General features: G+C 38.4%; 2 protein-coding genes across 5 annotated transcripts in view; one reads left to right on the top strand and one right to left on the bottom strand.

Annotated features, from left to right (window-relative positions):
* The first annotated feature begins 494 nt into the window (after positions 1 to 494).
* LOC121887917 (GRB2-related adapter protein-like) lies at positions 495 to 7,348 on the top strand. The gene is made up of 5 exons (XM_042399064.1): positions 495 to 802; positions 893 to 990; positions 1,999 to 2,118; positions 3,970 to 4,294; positions 5,614 to 7,348. Exons 1-5 carry the CDS (start codon positions 725 to 727, stop codon positions 5,791 to 5,793), a joined length of 801 nt encoding a protein of 266 aa, XP_042254998.1. The 5' UTR covers positions 495 to 724; the 3' UTR covers positions 5,794 to 7,348.
* A 318-nt stretch (positions 7,349 to 7,666) lies between these two features.
* slc5a10 (solute carrier family 5 member 10) overlaps positions 7,667 to 19,677 on the bottom strand; it is a 31,472-nt gene continuing 19,461 nt past the window's right edge. For all 4 annotated transcript variants that reach the window (XM_042399049.1, XM_042399040.1, XM_042399030.1 and 1 more), the window contains 6 exons: positions 16,381 to 16,488; positions 16,135 to 16,285; positions 15,776 to 15,944; positions 11,257 to 11,472; positions 9,589 to 9,682; positions 7,667 to 9,451 (listed from right to left, as the gene is read on the bottom strand). In XM_042399049.1, coding sequence (XP_042254983.1) covers positions 9,255 to 9,451; positions 9,589 to 9,682; positions 11,257 to 11,472; positions 15,776 to 15,944; positions 16,135 to 16,285; positions 16,381 to 16,488 — 935 coding nt within the window. In that variant the 3' untranslated portion in view covers positions 7,667 to 9,254. The remainder of the gene's footprint in view (positions 9,452 to 9,588; positions 9,683 to 11,256; positions 11,473 to 15,775; positions 15,945 to 16,134; positions 16,286 to 16,380; positions 16,489 to 19,677) is intronic.

Raw genomic sequence — 19,677 nt, forward strand, 5'->3', positions numbered from 1 at the left:
AAAACACTAACATTGGAAGATTGGTAAACACTTTGTTTGACTAACTCAGACTGCTGAAGCCTCATATTATCTTCAGATAAACTTTTAAATACATTTTTTCTCAAAACGAGGACTAACCCTTTCCTCCATTGCTTACATTGTAAGCACATTTGAGGGGATCTTCTAATAATTACAGGAAGAAAAACTGTAAACCTGTCCTTTAAACCTTTTCAAATTTGAAAATCAGTAAGTGAATCAGCTGAAAGCTCTTTGTTAACCTTTGCAGAGACTTTTCATAATGATAAGAAAAGGTCGTTAACACTTGAGGTCATGACACTCTTTTCTAGGTTATTTTCATTCCTTTTTCTATCTCTCATTTCTACCCTTCACTTCCTTTGATTTCCCTGGTGGCAATGCTTTATTAAAGCCCCAGAGTTCTGAGTGTTTGGACAGCAGATGGAGATGGAGAGGGCAGTCGCTACCTCCACGTGTTCACACACTCACTAACTCGGTCACATGGAAGAACAGAGGGACACACACACACACACACAGAAAACTCCCCTCATTAACTAATGAGCAGAATGTCAGCGACTGCCTGCACACACACACACACACACATACTGATTATCTCATCCTGTAATCGAGTGTCATCGCCCCACTGTGCTCTTCTCACACAGCTGTATCCTCTCTCTTCATTCATGAAGTGAAACTATTTTCGTGGCTGACTCCTCTCTTTCTCTCCAGCATGGAAGCGGTGGCACTTTTCTCTTTCACAGCATCAGAAGCGGACGAGATCAGCTTTCACAAAGGGGACGTTATCAAGGTATGTTAATACATTTTAGAGGTTTTAACCAAAGTAATACAAACTCTGCATGTTTACATAGTAAGAATAATGTGTGCATGTGTGTTATAGGTGACAGAAATGGAGGATGATTCTTGCTGGTTCACAGCAGAGATCCAGGGGAAGCGTGGCTTCGTGCCAGAGAACTACATTTCCCTCCTTCCTCATCCGTAAGAAAAAACACATTTGTCTACATATTTTATACTCATGACAAGCAACAACTCGTTTGAGGATGTAAAACTGGCATTCATCACTGCCAACCTTATATTATTGATATAATTGCCATTCAGATGTAATTATTCCTCCTGTTAAAAGTGAAAAGATAATTTTTATAATGTGCTTTCAATGCAAGTGATGTATTTAAATGTTTAACTGAAGCTTATTTGAGGCTTCAGTCATCAGGATTAGACAACTCAGGTCAATATCTTCTTAAATTACAGACTTTTTAGTGCAAATTTCCTTCTTTTTGTCACTATCCCCCCACTGCAGCTCAGTGGGGAAACACGAAAAGGGAATTATGTACTAAATAGACTGTAACTCTGGACGATACCCTTGATTTGACACAGACTGCTCATGTTAACTTCAGATAAACTTTAAAATACATTTAGAACGAGGACTGTGGATTTTGTCCCCCATCAAATGGGATTGGGATCTTTAAATGGCCAGTATGAACAGGAGGAATTATTACAGTGAGAAAAACCCCTTTAAATGTTCATACGGGCACCTGACTGTTGTTTTAAGACTTGAAAAAACTGTGAACTTATCCTTTAACTACCATCCTTTACAGCAGTGATTCCTCAACCTTTTTGGCTTTGTGACCCTTTAAAAAAAAAGCAACATCATCACAGGTTATTGTCCCTCTTAGACTGTTTCATTTGGATGATTTTTAGAGACAAAGAGAAGTGAAAATATTTTGTATTTCACAAGAAAAAAAAGAGAAAAGTCAATATATACGTAAAATATACCTAATTATGTACATCAGTGATGTTATTTTTCTTTCTTTAATCTTCTTGTGAGCCCTCAGAGTCATTCTGAGAACCACTTATATACTCATTAACCGAGTTGATTTTTCATTCAAAAGGTACTCATGCTAATGCCAGATTAAAGAATAACATTAATGATATATTTGTGTTAAAGAGGAGGAAATCATTTAGATAACTGTGTGTGTGTTGTCGTAGGTGGTTTGCAGGACCGGTGTCGAGACTTGAGGCTGAGCAGCGTCTGCGCTGGCAGGACACCGGAGTGTTCCTGGTCAGGGAAAGCGAGTCAGCTCCAGGAGAGTTTTCTGTCTCCGTTAGGTCAGTAAACGCACCACACATGCAAACACACACACACACACACACACACACACATCGAGTGTGACACACCTGATACATGGCCTGCTTAAATCTGATGCTGCAGACTTCATTCTTCTACAGTCTATTCATATATTGTGTGTTATTAAGTCCCAAAATGTTTGCGTGCTGCAGTGCACCAGCTATATTTGCATGTGTTAAATCTGCTGTCTGGCTGTGATTTCCCATTCATGCACCTCTCCATCAGCAGCAGCTGTTTAGCTTTGCCAGATAGTGTCTTTATGACAGGAGAGGTAAGCATCTGCTCCTGTGTCTGATCTAAAAAGCCAAATAACACCTTAATGTAGGCTGTGATGGATTACACACTGTACCAGCAGAAGAGTTGCAGGAAGCACGCAGGCAGTGGTATCTCCTTGTTATATTATGTGTACACTGTGTTTGTTTTCCATCACACTGAGCACATTAGCAAGTTACAGCATCCACGTGTCTTTGAGTGTGTGTCAGGGTCAGCAGAGGGTGGAGGCAGACTATTTAAATATGTTCTGCAAGAACCCATTACACTAAAAATATCACAGCCGCACAGACAGTCAGGATGTGTGTGAGGAGGAGGAGGAGGAGGAGGAGGAGGAGGAGGTGTAATTTGGGTCACCAAAGTGACGTGGGACACATTTAATCATTAAGTGTAAATTGAATGTGTTCAATAATCGGGGCTTTACGTAACACCACACAGTCTTTAATTAAACACAGGTACATTATGTAATTGACACACGCCACAGACATGCATGTACACAATGTGCACATATTAATGTTTTACGGCACAACATCTGTCTGCCTGTAAGGGCTGAGAGGTTAGACGTGTGCTTTATTTATGTCCATACACACACACAGACACACAGTGTAATCCTCAGAATGATCAGCAGAGGGAGATAATGTTCAAGCAAAGTTCACAACAACTCATAAGACATGTTATATTGTTTGTAAACTGCAGCGATGACCCACTGAAACAGTTTGTACCGATCCATATTTCCTCCGATAATCTCACAGAGAACATTTCAGTGCATTTTACAGTGCAGAACAGTTGAACCACCTCTTATCTGATCACTGCAACAAATTAATTATCCCTCTTTTATCTTTATGGGCACATCCTTTGCCAGGTCACAGGCGGCTAGAGCTTGTTCCAGCATGCATTGGGCTGCCAGTCTGTCACAGTAACACATACAGTATGGACAGACAACCATTCATTCATTGTCAGTGTGCTCGAGGCCTCACAAATGTGTTGAATACAATAATGAAACATTTATTAAAGTATTTTAAATTCTGCATTGTTTACAGACATGTTTACTAGCTTGCAGTCCTCTTATTCATTGCCTTTGCTGGTGCATTGTTTCATTTGGAAACTCTTTTTCTGCATAAAAAATACAGAAACAATCAATTATCAGAATAGTTGACAAGTATTTTTCTATCGATTGACTGATTGATTAATCGACTAATTGTTTCAGCTCTTTATATTAAATCCACAGACATCTCTCTATTCCAGTGTCAGTATGAGATAAACTACCTTCTAACTACTTAACTATGAGCTTTACAGACTTGTTCACAGCAGATTGATGTGTGTTTGATCACCTGCGTGTGTGAGTGTTGACATATGAGATACCTACTGTGATGATTTAGGAGATATACCTACACATGCAGAGACTTGTGGTCTCATTTCCTACAGTGACAGAGGAATGCACATATCTTGTGTTTAATGCCTACACAAAGAAACAGGCATGGAGCATAAAGGAGCGTGCATACCTCCGTTTATTCCCTTCACCTTCCTCATTTGTCCTAATCCACCACCTTTTTTCTTTGCAGCTATGGTGACCGGGTGGAACATTTCCGAGTTCTCGAGGGTGGCGGTCAGTACTGCATCTGGGACGAGTCCTTCTGCTCCCTCAACCGGTTGGTGGATTTCTACAGGACTCACAGCATCGCCGTGGAGAAAGTGGTCTGCCTCAGAGACCCTCCAACAGACACGTCCCCTCGCCTGCTGTCCCACTCTGGACGTAACCCTTATCCCAACCCCTACATAAGCAGCTCTCAGGAGTCTCTCCGCTCAACCCGCCTCTGCTCTCACCCCTCTCACCCCTCTCACCCGCCGAGAGAGTCCTCCCCACGTCTGCAGGAACCAGTTTCGGGGGTACGACAGATCATCAAGTGTCATTATTCTTTGTAAACAGATGTGATCAAAGTGCTGCTGACAAAATTCCCATTTCAGCACAAACCAATGGAAAAGGAAATTACAATAAGGGAAATATAAAGGACAACAACAATAAGCACAATTTTAGTTTTTTAGTCAAAAATGTGGTTATAATAATTAATTGTGCATTGATTCTTTTTATTTTGAAGACATTTTAGGGTTTATAAAATATGTAAAATCATGAAAAAAAAGGAAAAATATTGTCAATCTTTCAGAAAATCAACATTTGTGAATCAAGAATTTGCCCATGATAGTCATCACAATTTACAATAAATCAATCTTGGGATCTTTACATCCAAAGTATATAAAGTTAATGATTCATTTGTTTATTTATAGGGGGCAGTGCACATTAATCAACACTGACATTTTTACAACGTCAGTGTCAATGTGCAGGGGTTATCTCAACAGCTAATTTGCAAATGGATAAAACACTTCATACACAGCAGAAAAACAAATAAGAATAACAAACACATAAGAGGAACAGTTATATCTTTAACCCTTACATACTGTTCAGACCAAATTTGACCCATTATTACATTTGAGAGCAGTAAAAACACACTAAACATCTTTCTTTTAGCCTTAAATGTCTGACATTTCCTAAGATGACCCAGAATATGCAAAAATGGAAATTTTTCTTTCTTTTTTTTTATTTTTGTGGTACTGATACATGTTTGTACATAGAAAATGTGCTACAAGGTTAAATTTAACTAATTTATTCAAAAAAAAGTATAAAGAAAATTTAAAAATCACTATCCGGAAATGTTACATTCGTCATATTGAATCTTTGAAATCATGATGGCTGTTATTTATGTAACATCGGACCATAATATAGTGAGATTGCCATTGTTTTTTTTCCATAAACAAATAGTGTAATCCCTAGAGATTACACTCTCTCTGCTCTCTGAAAGCTTCATTAAGGATCAGTCACTCTCATATTAATGATTGATGAGGTATTTATGAATGAAAAATATATTTGTGGTTCAGATGTTTGGAATAGAGATTAATCACTGTCAGAATATTATGTAACTGTATGTAAGAGTTAACAAAGTTTAATATTGTGTTTATAATATTCAAAACAACAAGAAATCTGACCAAAATTTGGCCATAAATTTTACAATTGATGAGTGATTCAGTCTCTTTTCTTACAAAAAGTACAGTTCACAAAAACATTAGATGTAGGACTTTAAAATGTGTTTCTTACTGTTTATGCAGAATAAATAAACACCTGTGTCTGATATGTCGTCTTTGTCTTTACGTAGAAACCTCGCCTGGCTCACGCCCTCTGTGACTACACCCCAGCTCAAACCGCCCACCTCCACTTCCTGCGTGGTGACATCATCGACCTGCTGGACTGCTCCGGTTCGCTGAGCTGGAGAGGGCGCTGTCATGGACGAGTCGGAGTCTTTCCGCCAGACTACGTCCAACCGCTGTACCACTGACACCATATCAAACCACCGACCGTCACTCCAATCACTGAAACGTATCTGTCAGGCTGTAGAGACTGACCTCGCTTTTATCCAGTGAGTGAAGTAGTGTTGAAACGATTACTCAATTATTCAATTCGATTCCATTATTCGATTAATCCATCTACAGATAATTAATCAATAAAGCAATTTTGATAATCGGTTAAAGGTCAAAGTTCCCAAAGTTGAGAAATTTCTGTTTTTTTGTTGTTTTTCTCTGTGCTCTTCTTACTGTTTTGAAGTGGGCGGGGCTCAGTTGGAAAAGATGATGTCACATGATTCAGTGCACCAATCAGGATTCAGCAACATTTAAATCGTAATCGTGTGACAGTTGGTGGGTTGTTTGGTCGCTGTCAGTCAAATTTTATCAAACCTCACCCACAAAATCATGAGTTTTTGAGTAATACTCTGAATAAATCCTACATAAATATATATATTTTTGCGTGTTTATTTAGTTATAAATACAACAGATGAAAATTAGCCTCCTAAGCTAACGTTTGAGTTCTTTCTTTCTTTTTTCTGTTGATCAGAGAGCATTGTCCCTGTCAAATAAATTAATAAATATTAGTGTTATAGAGAAATACTACTAGTTTTCAGGGACTTTCATGATTTCAGTCAGATCTCAAGCAAAAATTCCAAATATTTGTTGGTTCCAGCTGCTTAAATGCGAAGATTTGCTGCCTTTCTGTTTTATCCACAGGAAAACAGTGGAAAAAGGCTTCCTAAGCAGGCCAGGAAAGAGGTATTTTCTCTGTTTTAGATAAACTGAATACCTTGGTCAGACAAAACAAGCTTTTCAAAGACTGTGTGTTTTATATTTTTCTGACATTTCACAGACTGACTTATTAGTTAATCAAAAAAAATTATTGACTTGAGTTGAGTAATCAATAATGAAAATAAATGTTGCAGCCCTGAAGTGAAGTGTTCAACTAGTCTTTTGAGCCCTGCTATCCTGCTTTTACCAACTGCTTGTATTGAAAACGTAAATGAAGGAACATTTGTATACTTTTATTTACCATCTTGTCTGTCTTGTCCCTCGGGCCTCCGTCACTGAATTCAGGTCCCACGCAAACAAATCGTAGTGTTATTTTTGATTCTGGTTTAAAATTTGACAAACAAATCAACTCAGTTGTCAGTATTGGCTTCTTCCATCTTAGATCACACACGGTTAAAAACGAAAGCTGATCGAGCATTTTCAGTTGTCGGCCCTAATAAAAACGATTAGATCTTCTCCCTCCATTGATATCTTTAAAACCCGTCTAAAGACCCGTCTCTTCTCTTTAGACTGTTAATTATCTTCATGAAGTCACACTCTGGCTTTTATTTGTTTGTATTTATTTATTGTTTGTGCAATGTTTGTGTTGTAATTTTATCTGATTTTCTATCTTATCTGTGACTGTGCTGTTTATTTTTGATTATTTGTTTTTGTTTGATTGTAACCATCAATCAAATAATCCCATAGTTTTATTCTCTCTGTAAAGCACGTCTGTTGTTTTTAAATGTGCTCTATAAATAAACTGACTTGACTTGACTCTACTTTCATCTATTGTAAATGTAAGTAAATTATACAGAAGCCAAATAAAAAGTGAAATTATCTCGTCATACATGGATCTTTAAATTTAGTTGAGATGTAACAAGAAAAATAGACATTTTGATGGACAAGATGTCAAGTTATTTTGTCTTTTGAAGGACTTGTGGTTCTTAACATCCAACAATATATCCTTCTACAATACTACTGAATAAATTTCTAATAAAACAGTCAATATATCAGTGTCTCTCAACCTAGTGGTCGAGGCCCCTTGTGGGGTCTGATGATATGCAGAAAAGGAGATTTCCAAGACTATTAAACTGTAATTAGTCTCATATACCTTTTAATGAAACATATATTTTTACATCCCTCTAATTTCTATTTCTATATAATCCATTTGGAGCATCCACTGTGCTCTTGAATACAGAACAAAAGAGTCTTTCCATACTCAGATTAACATGACAACTTGAAACTCTCCTGTAGCTGAATTTCTGAGAATGTTGGGACCTAAAGCAGAGTCCAGAAAAAGGCTGAGAGACATTCATAAAACAAGCAAAATCACACAAATAAACACGAGAGGAAAAAGTCTGCTTCTCAAAAACTTTTGCTTGAGCAAAAATTAAATTTGCAAACACTAACAAACATACAAGGTCTTGAACATAAAACTGTAATTAACATTAACATATTACAAAGTAGCTTCAAAATGATCTAAATCACACACCACAACAACTTTAAGTGTTCTACTATATCATTTACACAAACATTTGTTAACATTAAGTGCACAATGAAGTGTGATACCGTTTCTGTTACTGTTGATATTGCGTCAAGTATAAACTGCATATTTGTATTTGCTTGTTAAAAGTTTTGTCTAATTTGATTCCACAAATCAAATCAGGGAACCATATTGGTCAAAGTAGTGACATAAGTTTACATATTGCTCCAAAATCAAGACAGAAAAATGTGTAAACAAGATTATACAATGAAACGGGTGGGATGGGACACATATTGTGGTTGGGGAAAAACAATAGTCTGCACTGTAGAAATAGTAAGAACAGATAAACATCAAAGCACATCTGTTGAAATACTGCATGCCTAATAAATTTTAAAGACAACACTGACTCTGCCAGCTGGAGCTGCTCAGGATTTCAAAACATTGTGAAACGCTGCATTTTTTATGTATCCTGTGATTGTCAATCATTACAAGTAGAGCTACAACGATTAGAGGACTGAATGATTAGTCCATTTACAGAAATTAATCTGCAATTATTTTGATAATCAAAATAATGTTTTAGTAATTTTTAAGCAAATATGCCAAAAATGTGTTGGTTCAGCTTCTTAGATGAGATGATGTAACGCTTTTCTTTGTCATTCTTGATAGTAAACTGAGTATATTTGTGTTTTGGACTGTTGGTCGGACAAAAGAAAGAACATTTGAAGACATCACCTTTGACTGACTGAGATATTATAAAGGTCATTTTCACTATTTTCTGATATTTTCTAGACAAAATGATTAATCGATTAATTGATAAAAATAAGGCAGATTAATGGATAATGACAATGATCATTAGTTGCAGCTCTAATTATGTGTGTTTTGATGTTGATTCTGATGCATAATTAAAGTTTCTTAACATTTTCTATCATTAAAACACATTTTATAGGATTACACAGACGAGACAAATGTTTTTTTTTACTTAAATGCACCTGAATTCACATTTGCAGGCTTCACTTTATGGAATATATTCCCTTGATTTCTGAAGGATTCAGATAAAGTCATGCCCCTCCCTCCTATCGGATGTGGGGAAATCAGCGGCTGTTTGGCAGGTGGGCAGAGTTTCTACTTCCTTTGGGGGTATTGGCTGGTGTTCAGCAGGATTTGGGTGAGGCAGGATGTTCAAATCTGCGCCTTCACTCAGGCAAAGTATGCATAGAGAAAAATGTTAATGCTGACCAGCAGGAGCGCATTAACACAGCAGAATCTAGACCAGAATACGCTCTCTCTGACGCTAGGAACCCTGGGAGCTGGAGTCTCCTCTGATCGCCGCATTGCTGCGATACACAATCCCGCCCCCCGACCACATGCCCCCCCCCGCCGCGCCAGCTCAGAGCCTGCAACATCACACAGAGCGGACACAGGAAGTTACTCACAACAATCCTCTGACAGTGTGTGTGTGTGTAGATGACTTTTTGTTTATCACATGATGACTGGTTTTATTCCAAGGAAGCTTGAATATTCAGACTCCTACCTTGGGAAGTACGTTGGCTTACAGACGACACTTTCTGTAGAGGAATTTCTCTTTGAGGCTCTTCAGTCAGAGTCCACCAGGTCAGGTTACACACCTGAGAGAGAAGAGAGAGGACATGAAAAAAACTTTATATCCTGAGTAGCGATTCAAATTGGGCATCAATACAACTTATACTACCTCCAGAGAAGCTGACTGTGTGTTTATGCACTGATAATATCCAGACATGATGATATATACTTAATAATATATACTGTATTCATATGTTTACAGGGTGGAGTGCAGTGGGTCTTAATCTGAGTAAAACTGTTAGATCATTCAAGCATGTGTACAGTTTTGTATAAACATGTATTATTTCCATTCAAGGTTGTTGAGTTTCATTTCTATCAGTCAATAGTTGATTCTTAGGATTAATTCTGATCAATAGTTCTTCACCTTAGACGACACAGAGACATCCGTCATCTCAAACTTTGTCTGATAGATGGCAAATCTGAGTATTTGTGTATATAAGAGTTACAGGCATGGCAGTGGTGAAAAATAACACAAGCACATTTACTTAAGTTCTGTACTTCAGTACGAGTTTTGAGGTACTTGTACTTTTCCATTTTATACTACTTCTACTAATATTGTACTTTATACTGCATTATATTTACATTACAGCTATAGTTACCATTACTTCAGATTAAGATTTTGCATGTAAAGCATATGATCAGTTTTGAAAATATGATGCATTGATACAGATGAAACTTCCAAACACTATATACAATTGTTAAATTAAAATGCTGCTCATACGTTAGTCATATTTGCTTATACATAAGTAATAATAACCCAACAATATATATTCATATATATATGAACAATATAACACTGTGAATGCATTTTCCATTATTAGTACTTTTACTTTCGATACTTTAAGTACATTTTGCTCTTAATACGTTTACTTAAGGTCACCTATTATGCAACATTTCCTTTTTTATTGCTTAGACACATAAATATGTGTTCCCGAGGGTGAAAGGAGACGCTGCAGCACTGGCCAATATGAGACAAATAATGAGTTTTTTGAACATTGAAGTATGCAAACATTAATTAGCAGACCCCCAAAATACAATTATGAACCTGGAAATATGCATAACATGTCACCTTTAAGTGAAATCTTGAATGCAGGACATTTACTTGTGGTTATGGGTTATACTGTGGGATTTCTACTTTAACTGTTGGAGCTGAATACTTCTTCCATCACTGGGTTATGGATCAACATGATGAATGAGTGTATAACAGTGTGTGTGTGTTATTAATCATTAAGACTGACTGTTTAAAGCATTTTGAGTTCATATACAGGCCAAAGTCGTGCCAAATGATCTCCGGCGTGAATGAGACTTGAAACATGAAGCATTACATGTGTCATTCTATGCTGTGCAACAATAGTTGAACTGAACTAAAACTCTGCTCTCTATGGTGGATTGTTGATCTTATGGATTTAGGTAGGCATGGTCTCTTTCACCATCCTGTAACAGAGGCCAGCCGTCACATAATCAGCTCACAGTTGTGCAGCCGTCAGTTCAGATACCTCTCTTTTCTAATTGATAACATTACAGGTGTATCAACAAAACCACTTACATAAGCTTACTTCCCTTTAACGTTCTGTTATTTACTATATCTATGTGTACACACCTGTTCATGGCTGGGCGGCGGCGTGAGCAGTGATACTATGGTAACCACAATAGCAGTGAGGCCGCAGAGCAGAATGGCGAAGTGGAGGTAGTGGACGCTGCGCAGCACCGCGGGTGCCGAGTCCACAATGCCGCATCTGGGAGGCGGGAAGGCAAACTCCAGCACCATCCTACACACACCCACCACCAAACCCACCATCAGGCCCCAGAACGCACCCTGAAGACACACAAGCACACACATAAACGCGTACAGGTTACACTGCATGCCTTGTTGAACTAACATGCTGAACTTCCTGTTGCTGAAGGTGTCCGTTTAATTCCTGGAGAAGTTCTGGGTCACACTTGGGTGTGTTCGGCTCACAACACTCTCACTTTCCCACCATGACAATCTGTCATCACTGTGTCACTTCTCTCTTAAGTACACTCACGTGCTGTGACACAAATAACTCTCTGTCTCCTTCTCTTTCAAACGTTGGCGAAGAATGTGATCTGTGCAGTCGGACTGAATCATGCTTGAAACAACACGCACACAAAGCAAACATCTGTACCTTTGTTTTACTTCTCATCACATTTTTTCACTTTTCCTTTTTTCTCTGTTCCCCCTCCTAACACTCTCAACTGTTTTATTTGCATTTGTTCATTTTAAAGGTTTTATTTGATATTTATTGCTTGTGTTACTGGTCCTGTTTTTAGGTGTGTTTAGATTTTGATACTATTGTTATGGCACAATGTGTTCGGCCTGCAGTACGGCTTACTGACAGTTACAACTTAACTGACATTGTTACATCCACCATTTTGTCTGATCTGTGTTCAGGCAAATATTGACAGACCTTTTTAGATCTTTTATCTATCTTTTATGTACTCCACAAATCCCCTTGTTAGAGTGTTATCTGAACATACGCTTTCATTACAGCTGTTTTATGATTGTTGATTTGTGATTTAGTGGAATACAATTTTCCTATGATCAGTTTACCGCTAACCAAGGTAGCCACTTTACTAGCTATCTTAGCTAATGTTTAGCTGATTCAACATTCTAAGTGACTAATTAAGCAATATCTCATGAAGGGCATTGCAGAGGACTGACGACCCCCTTCACTATAATCACAATAAACCACCGCCAGGAGTGAGATATTGCTTTTATAAAACGGTTACCAAATATTACAATATAGAAATTATGGACACAATCCAATAAAAACTTTTATTAAATAACAATTACATTACAAGACTCAATTACAAGAAAGTAGTTCCCTGCTAGTAAACTGCTAAACTAATGTTTAAGATAATCAGCGATCTAATCAGAGTTTATTTATTCACATTCATTTGAACGTTCACATTAATTATACACCCATGGACATACTGTCCAATGTCACTGGGGTCACATTGCAAATTGTTTGCAATAACGTTAGGCGGTCTGCTCATTTTGTTGGGAGATTCATTGCTTGGTGCAGCGAGGATGCTGCTCCACCTTCTCCAGACACTGAGTTTCAGGCACCAATAACTCAGGAGAGAGCTCTCACATCTGTGTCCGCTTACGGACATCCGAAAGTTTTTGCACCATGGTGCTACGGAGACAGTTGTTGGTGTAGGTCCGCATTGTCCCTGCTTGCTTACAGATTGCAGGCAACATTTTATTAGTGGAGTGATAATTAAATATATAACTGTAAAAGAACATTAAATGTCATAGCTGTAGTATACGCTAATTATACCATGGCTATCTACCAATCAGATTGCAAGATTTAACTACCCATTTTATAAGTGTTGAATTACTGTTGGGCTAAAAGTTAAATATTTTACTCTTTTTACTTTTGATCTAGTGTATGTTTACTAGTAATTACAGTGTTGTACTTCTTGATCCTCTATTGATCTTTATTGATAATTCTTTGTTTCTTCCTCCATGAATAATGTAACTAATTTGACAGATAGTTTATAGTTTTGTGAATCCAGTTTCAGTTCTTCATTTGACAAACTGTATTGAACTCATATAAACGCTGCAGTGGGGAAGACTATTTTCTGGTACTATGCACTTTACTACTGGAATGAACTGCAGAAGAGACACTTGTTCCTCTGAGGGACTTTAAAGTTTTACTATCTGATATTCTTCATAATGTTCACAGTGTCTTTTTCTGATTTGTAATCAGCATTATTGTAGTTGAATTTGTTGTCCAGTACTGTTTTCACCACTGTCTTCAACCTTTATTGAAAGTGTGTTTAACTCTCTGTCTAACAGTGCACCGACACACCTAGCAGTCTATGAGTGTCAGCTGTCTGACTTGTTTATATTTTGTTATTGTGCATGGATGACCAAACTAGTTTCCCATCTGGGGATTGATAAAGTTATCTATCTTTTCAATCAAACCATTTCTGTCTTTGATCTGTTTATCTTTCTTTCTATTGTGAAAGTAGTACTTTTGGAAAAAAAAACCATTTAAATTAATAGTTATTATTGTTGTTAAGTTGATAAGCATAGTCTGTTTTTCTGGTTTTTAGTTAGATAAATCTTAAAACACCAAAATATATGTACTAATTTGGAATAAAATCCCTCAAAATCCCCCAAATGTACTTGCAGTCATACAAAGGGAGACAGAGACTATAATGACACTAATTACAGGGTTAATTACTGTTTTTATGAATTACACCCTGGCTCAAAGAACATACACGTCCTTATCCTGTGTAAATAAGTCTATAGTCTTTGCTCTCTACTGAGTCTACAGTGTCAGACTAGTCAGCGTTTGACACATCCTGTGCGGTAGCGTGTACCCTTTGACCCCATGAATCAGCACCAGTAATATTCTTAAAGCAACATGCTCACCATGTTTATCTGAACAAATAAATAGCTCACACATTTTGTGTAACAGTGTTATTGACCCCTCTTAACAACGTTTTATAGGTCTAAACTGAAATGGTAACATCTAAAAGAAATGTATGACTGTGACATTTTATAACCCCTCCCAGTAGGGATGATTTTAGTCAAATAAAATGGGCTTGTGAACATTTTTAGACATCTAGGTTACATATAAGCATTCCAGTGCCTGTAGCTAGTTATACTGTTAAGAAAATGATTACGTGTCACAGAGATGTCTTTTGACCTGCGAATCGTGTTTGCTGGACTACTGCCAGCACATGATGTAACCCCAGGCAAATTCATTGGAACACATTTTAAGTATGGTCTGTTTGTGGTTTCATTCAGAGTTTTAAAAAGGTAAGATTGACATTATAATAAAAGGGGAAAACCCTTTCATTCTGAAGAACCCCCCCTTGAGAAAATCCTCTTCATTTTAATAGTTTAACAGCATGCCAGCAGAGAGCAGACACACCCAGGAACTGCTCCATTAAAACAGGGATTGAATCTCAACTATTCAGTGGGCTGGTCTTTACTTGCAGTTGAAAGATGTTTAAACACATGCATTATTAGCTCTGGGCTGATACACACTTTGTTCTCTGCTGCATTGTTATCTCCTCTGTCACACTCTGTAATCGTTATCTTCTCATAATCGCTCTTCCCCTCACTTGAACTCGCTGTTATCAGACGGACACAATCGCTTTCATTTATTAACGTGAGAGAGCAGAACGGTAGCTCAGGCTGATTCCTACACCGGAAATAATAAACAATACATTTCAAAAACTGAGTGAGTAACACACACAAACATTCATATGTGCACAAACACTCACACATGGGCTCAACACATTACAAAGCAATGAGTGAGGCATGTTTCCACTCAGCGGGAACCCATGTGAGACTAATAAAACTGCAAACCAGTACAGTGTACTGTAGGAGAGAGGACAAACAGTGCACAGAGGAAAACCTCAAAACTCTCTTTCAAAAAAGAAACTCCTGTGTAGTTTGGTGTCAAGAAAGGATTAAACTTTGAATGTGTGTTTCCTCTGTATGCTAAATAGTCATATCTTGCGACTTTGTTGTTTTAAGGTCTTAAAGTTGTTTTGTTCTTAAAATGAGACTTCTTTACTTTATTCTGCTAATTTTCTTTGGGAAATACTGGTGCACTTATATGCAACTATGTCTCTGATTGTAGATAGAGCAGAAATGTCGACTAATCATTTGGTTCATCTGCAGAAAAAGAATCAACAATTTTCACAACTGATTAATTGTTTATGAAGGATAAATGCCAAACATTTGCCGGTTCTAGCCTCTAATATATAAGGATTTGCTGTTTTTTGTTGCAGTACGTTACTATAAATTTCCATTTCTTTAGGTCTTGGGCTGTATATCAGAGCAAACAAGCAATGTGAAGACATCAACTCACGCTCTGGGACACTGTGTTCAAATTAAGTTCAAAGTAATCATTGTTCCCAATATTCTATAAATATTTAATTTGGGAGCTAGTAGGGTGGAGTCATGTGATTTCTATCTGCTTGTTTTCTTTCTTTGTGGATACCAAACTTTTAACTCCATCCCTACACCGTAAAATTGTGTTTAAATAAAAATGATCAAATAATCGTTAGTTGCAACCTTGATTGTAATATAAGGGCCCTTGGAAGACTTGCATGTGTGTGTGTGTTACCTGCTCATTGGTCCTCTTCCAGAAGACAGCCAGAGTGAAGACAGCAGTGACGGGCGGAGCGAGGTAGCTCGTCACTGACTGGATGTAAACGTACAGCTGGCCGCTGTTGGCCGACTGCAGGATGGGGATCCACACCACACTCACCACCACCAAGATCACAGTCACGATCCTGGAACAAACAACACATCTTTCAGTTTCTCGTATACACACAAGCCGAACACATACTGTAAACTTTTCTTTTCTTTATTGATGCTTGCACCCTCTTGCTTGGACAGAGGGAGAAAAATCTGCATGAGGCTGAACGCCTCTTTAACCATTGGGCAACCCTGCTGAGTCACTTCCTCGTGTGGGTTTCATACCTGCCGACCAGTAGTAGCTCTTTCTCTGAGGCTCGGGGGCGGTGCTTCTTCCAGATGTCCATGGTGAACAGTGTGGAGCTGCTGTTGAAGATGGAGGTCAGTGATGACATCAGAGCAGCCATCATCACCGCTATCATAAGCCCCCGCAGGCCTGTCACACACACACGCACGGATGCATATACAAGTAAAAACCTTTGTATTCTACTATATACTATGAGATATTTGAAGTTATCACAGTATTCTCACCACTTGGCATGAGCTCAATGACAAGTTTGGGAAAGGCGATGTTGGAGCATCCCACCTCGGCTCCACACACTCGCACGCACTCCTCAGGGTCAACACACCCTACAGTGTCTGAAACATGAAGACACAGTCAAAGGTCATTTACACACAGGAGCAGTAACAAAATATTCTACTCATGCAGAATTCATGTTCCTTTGCACTAATTTCTACTCATGAGGAGGTGCACAAACTGTTATAAAATTCAGCTTAAGAACAAAAATAGTTAATTTAATCCGGCAAGAAATGGTTTGTGACATTTTACAGAAGACAATAATGTTAGACTTGATCTTTATTTTGCAGTAAACACTGTCTATTCAATGCTATTATTCTAATCTCAACTGAGAATTGCTCTTCATGGGCAGTGACAAATGACTAACAAATACTATTTATATATACAGACGAAATACAAATTAAAGGAATAAATGAGTGGAGAAACATGATGAATGCAGATGCTTCCACACAAGTGCACTGCATGGTACAATTAAGCAATTAACATCTAATCGTGCTCTGTGGCGTGTATAAAAATGCTGAGCAGGCCCAGTTGATTCAGATTTTGTATCAAGATGGCGAGAGGAAAAGATCTAAGTGACTTTGAAAGAAGGTTCATTGTTGGGGTACAGATAGCAGGAGCTTCAGTCACAAAGACTGTTCAACTGGCTGGCGTTTCAATAGGAACAGTGACTAAAATGACATCTGCATTTAGATCTGTGGGGAAGACGTCGGTAAACAGGGTCAGAAACTGTGGTTGACAGCGCACATTTAATGACCGTGATGCTCGAGCATTAGCGTGATATGTAAGGAAAAACAGAAGATCAACTCTTCCTCAGGTGACTGCGAATGTCAATGCAGGATGTGATCAGACTGAGTCAGCAAGAATAGTCTGTTGACAATTACAGAGAGAGGGATGTTATAGTAGGGTTACAGTGTATAAACCCCTTATTATAGAGATGAAAGCACATTTGAGAGTTCAGTGGTGCATGAACCACAAGCACTGGTCTACAGAGATGTGGAAGAAAGTGATATGGTCAGATGAGTCATAACCACCATATTCTAAAAAGTGAATGAGTGCATGTGTAGCGTTCACCAAGAGAACGGTACAGGTCTGAATGCTTGACCCTTACAGTGAGTAGGTGAGCACTTTGCTTGCATGGTTTGAGTCCATTTGTCTCCTTAGAGGGACGGGTCACTGCAAATCAATACAAAGTTGTTCTGAGTCATCACCTTTATCCTATGATGAAATATTTCTATCCTAATGGGAGCGGTCTCTTCCAGGATGACAATGCCTCCGTCAAAAGGGCACGAGGGGTCACTGACTGGTTTGATGAGTATGAAAATGATGTGAATCATATCCCAGATTGCATACGGAAGTAGGCCACTTCAGGCAATGATGCAGCACTGATGGCCTTCTTCTGGCCCGGACAAAATGGATGTAAGCCTGAAATGGCCCGCATGTAAAATAGCAAATATGGCCCAAATATCCCAAATCAAATGTGGACCTTTTTTGGTAAAGATGCGGTGCTCTCAGGTACGTGTATTCTGGATGTGGGCCAGTTCTGGTTTATCTGGTTTGTTCTTGGTTGACATACAGCTTGCTTGTGGCCCAGATCTGGGAAACAGGAGCCGACCGCCCAAGTGCCATCATTCCATGTGGCATGTGGGCCGGATGAAAATGCCGAAAGTGTCGGGTGTGGGCCGGATCTGGGCCACAGCAACTTTGCGATCTGGGATGCTATGGCCTTTGCAGTCACCAGATCTCAACCCAGCTATGGGAGATTTTGGACCGACATGTTAGACAGCGCTCTCCACCACCATCATCAAAACACCAAATGAGGGAAGATCTTTTGGAAGAATCACGTTCATCCCTCCAGGAGAGTTCAGAGACTTGTAGAATCAATGCCAAGCTGTATTGAAGCTGTTCTGGAGGCCCAAAACCTTACTAAGACACTTAAGGAAATTTGTCACCTGTCTGTATAGTATATAAAAGAAAATTACATGTACACTTTGGTTTAAATAAAGTAAAATTACTGATTCCAAATAATGTAACCTGCACATGTTTAATTACACAAAATCCTGCTAAATAACAGTAAATGTAGCAGTTGTAGTTATTATATTTATCTCTTGTTGGCTCACACAGTAAGCATACATGTACTCTAAATGCACATTAATTCACAAACACACACGGATGGCTGTAAACAACATATGATCGCACGTGAAATACCTCCCTGCTCTGTAACATAATACTAACATGGGACATCAGAAACACAAAGAAAAGCGGCCTTCAATGATTTTCTCCAAAGTTGCTACAGTTAATCTCTGACCTCCATTCTGTGCTTGGCGTAATGAGGATCTCCGACATGTTTATCACATTAGCGTAATGTTTAATGATCTGTTATGTCACTTGTCTGTTGGTTGAATTCCTACATGTAGGAACTTATTTCAATCTAAACCCCAGATTCAGACATTCATTAGTCATTTCTCACAGTGTTTTTATCAGTGACACATCACTAACCAGCAGTTACACCGGTTAGAAATAAACTTGGTATCTACACTGAATTACCTAAATAGGGCATTGCCCCAGATGACACTCTATTCTAGTTTTTCTTGAGAAGATTATTTTTTTAAAATGCTGATAAGCTAATAGCCTATTACAGGAAGTTTTAGAGGTTAAAAAGTACAGTCATCAAACCACAAAACATTAAAGTTCCCATAACGTCAGTAAAATTTATAATAGTAATGGACTAGCTATTACGCTGTTTGCCCTTATGTTGGGGTGTTGTTGAACTGGACTTTATGTTTAAAAGTGTTTGTCCACCCAGTTTGTATAGATACAACACAACTATAATCTTTTTTTAAAAAAAAAACGAGTGAGTTGTACCAATTTCTCTCTGACACACTGTCAGTAATGCTTAAAAATTATAGGTTACACAAAGGGAGCAGGCTATTTGATACTGGTCTGTTTGTAAGTGTTCAGACATGGGATGAAAAACTAGATTTTTCTCCCTCTGTCCAAGCAAGAGGGTGGAGTTAAAATCCCTCTCTTTCCCAACCAACTACCGGACACTCCGCCTTTCAGCCCCCGGTAACCGAGCTTCCGTTGCTGAATTCCAGGGTCAGACACACACCGGCAGCTCTTCACTGTTCACTGAACCTCGATGAACTTTCCGTCTGGAGGGACACAGAAAACTGAAGAAAACAACCCGCCTTGGATGTTAAACTAGTGAAAGCTGAGACTCGAACCCGCCACGTTGGTGAAATCTACGA

The sequence above is a fragment of the Thunnus maccoyii genome, chromosome 2 (assembly GCF_910596095.1).
Source record: "Thunnus maccoyii chromosome 2, fThuMac1.1, whole genome shotgun sequence".
Lineage (NCBI taxonomy): Eukaryota > Metazoa > Chordata > Actinopteri > Scombriformes > Scombridae > Thunnus > Thunnus maccoyii.

Bases quoted from the DNA above. Each gene is read 5' to 3' on its own strand.
- LOC121887917 (XM_042399064.1), top strand. From the start codon at position 725: ATGGAAGCGGTGGCACTTTTCTCTTTCACAGCATCAGAAGCGGACGAG. The intron at 803-892 runs GTATGTTAATAC...TGTGTGTTATAG, and splicing joins ACAAAGGGGACGTTATCAAG to GTGACAGAAATGGAGGATGA. The intron at 2,119-3,969 runs GTCAGTAAACGC...TTTTCTTTGCAG, and splicing joins GAGTTTTCTGTCTCCGTTAG to CTATGGTGACCGGGTGGAAC.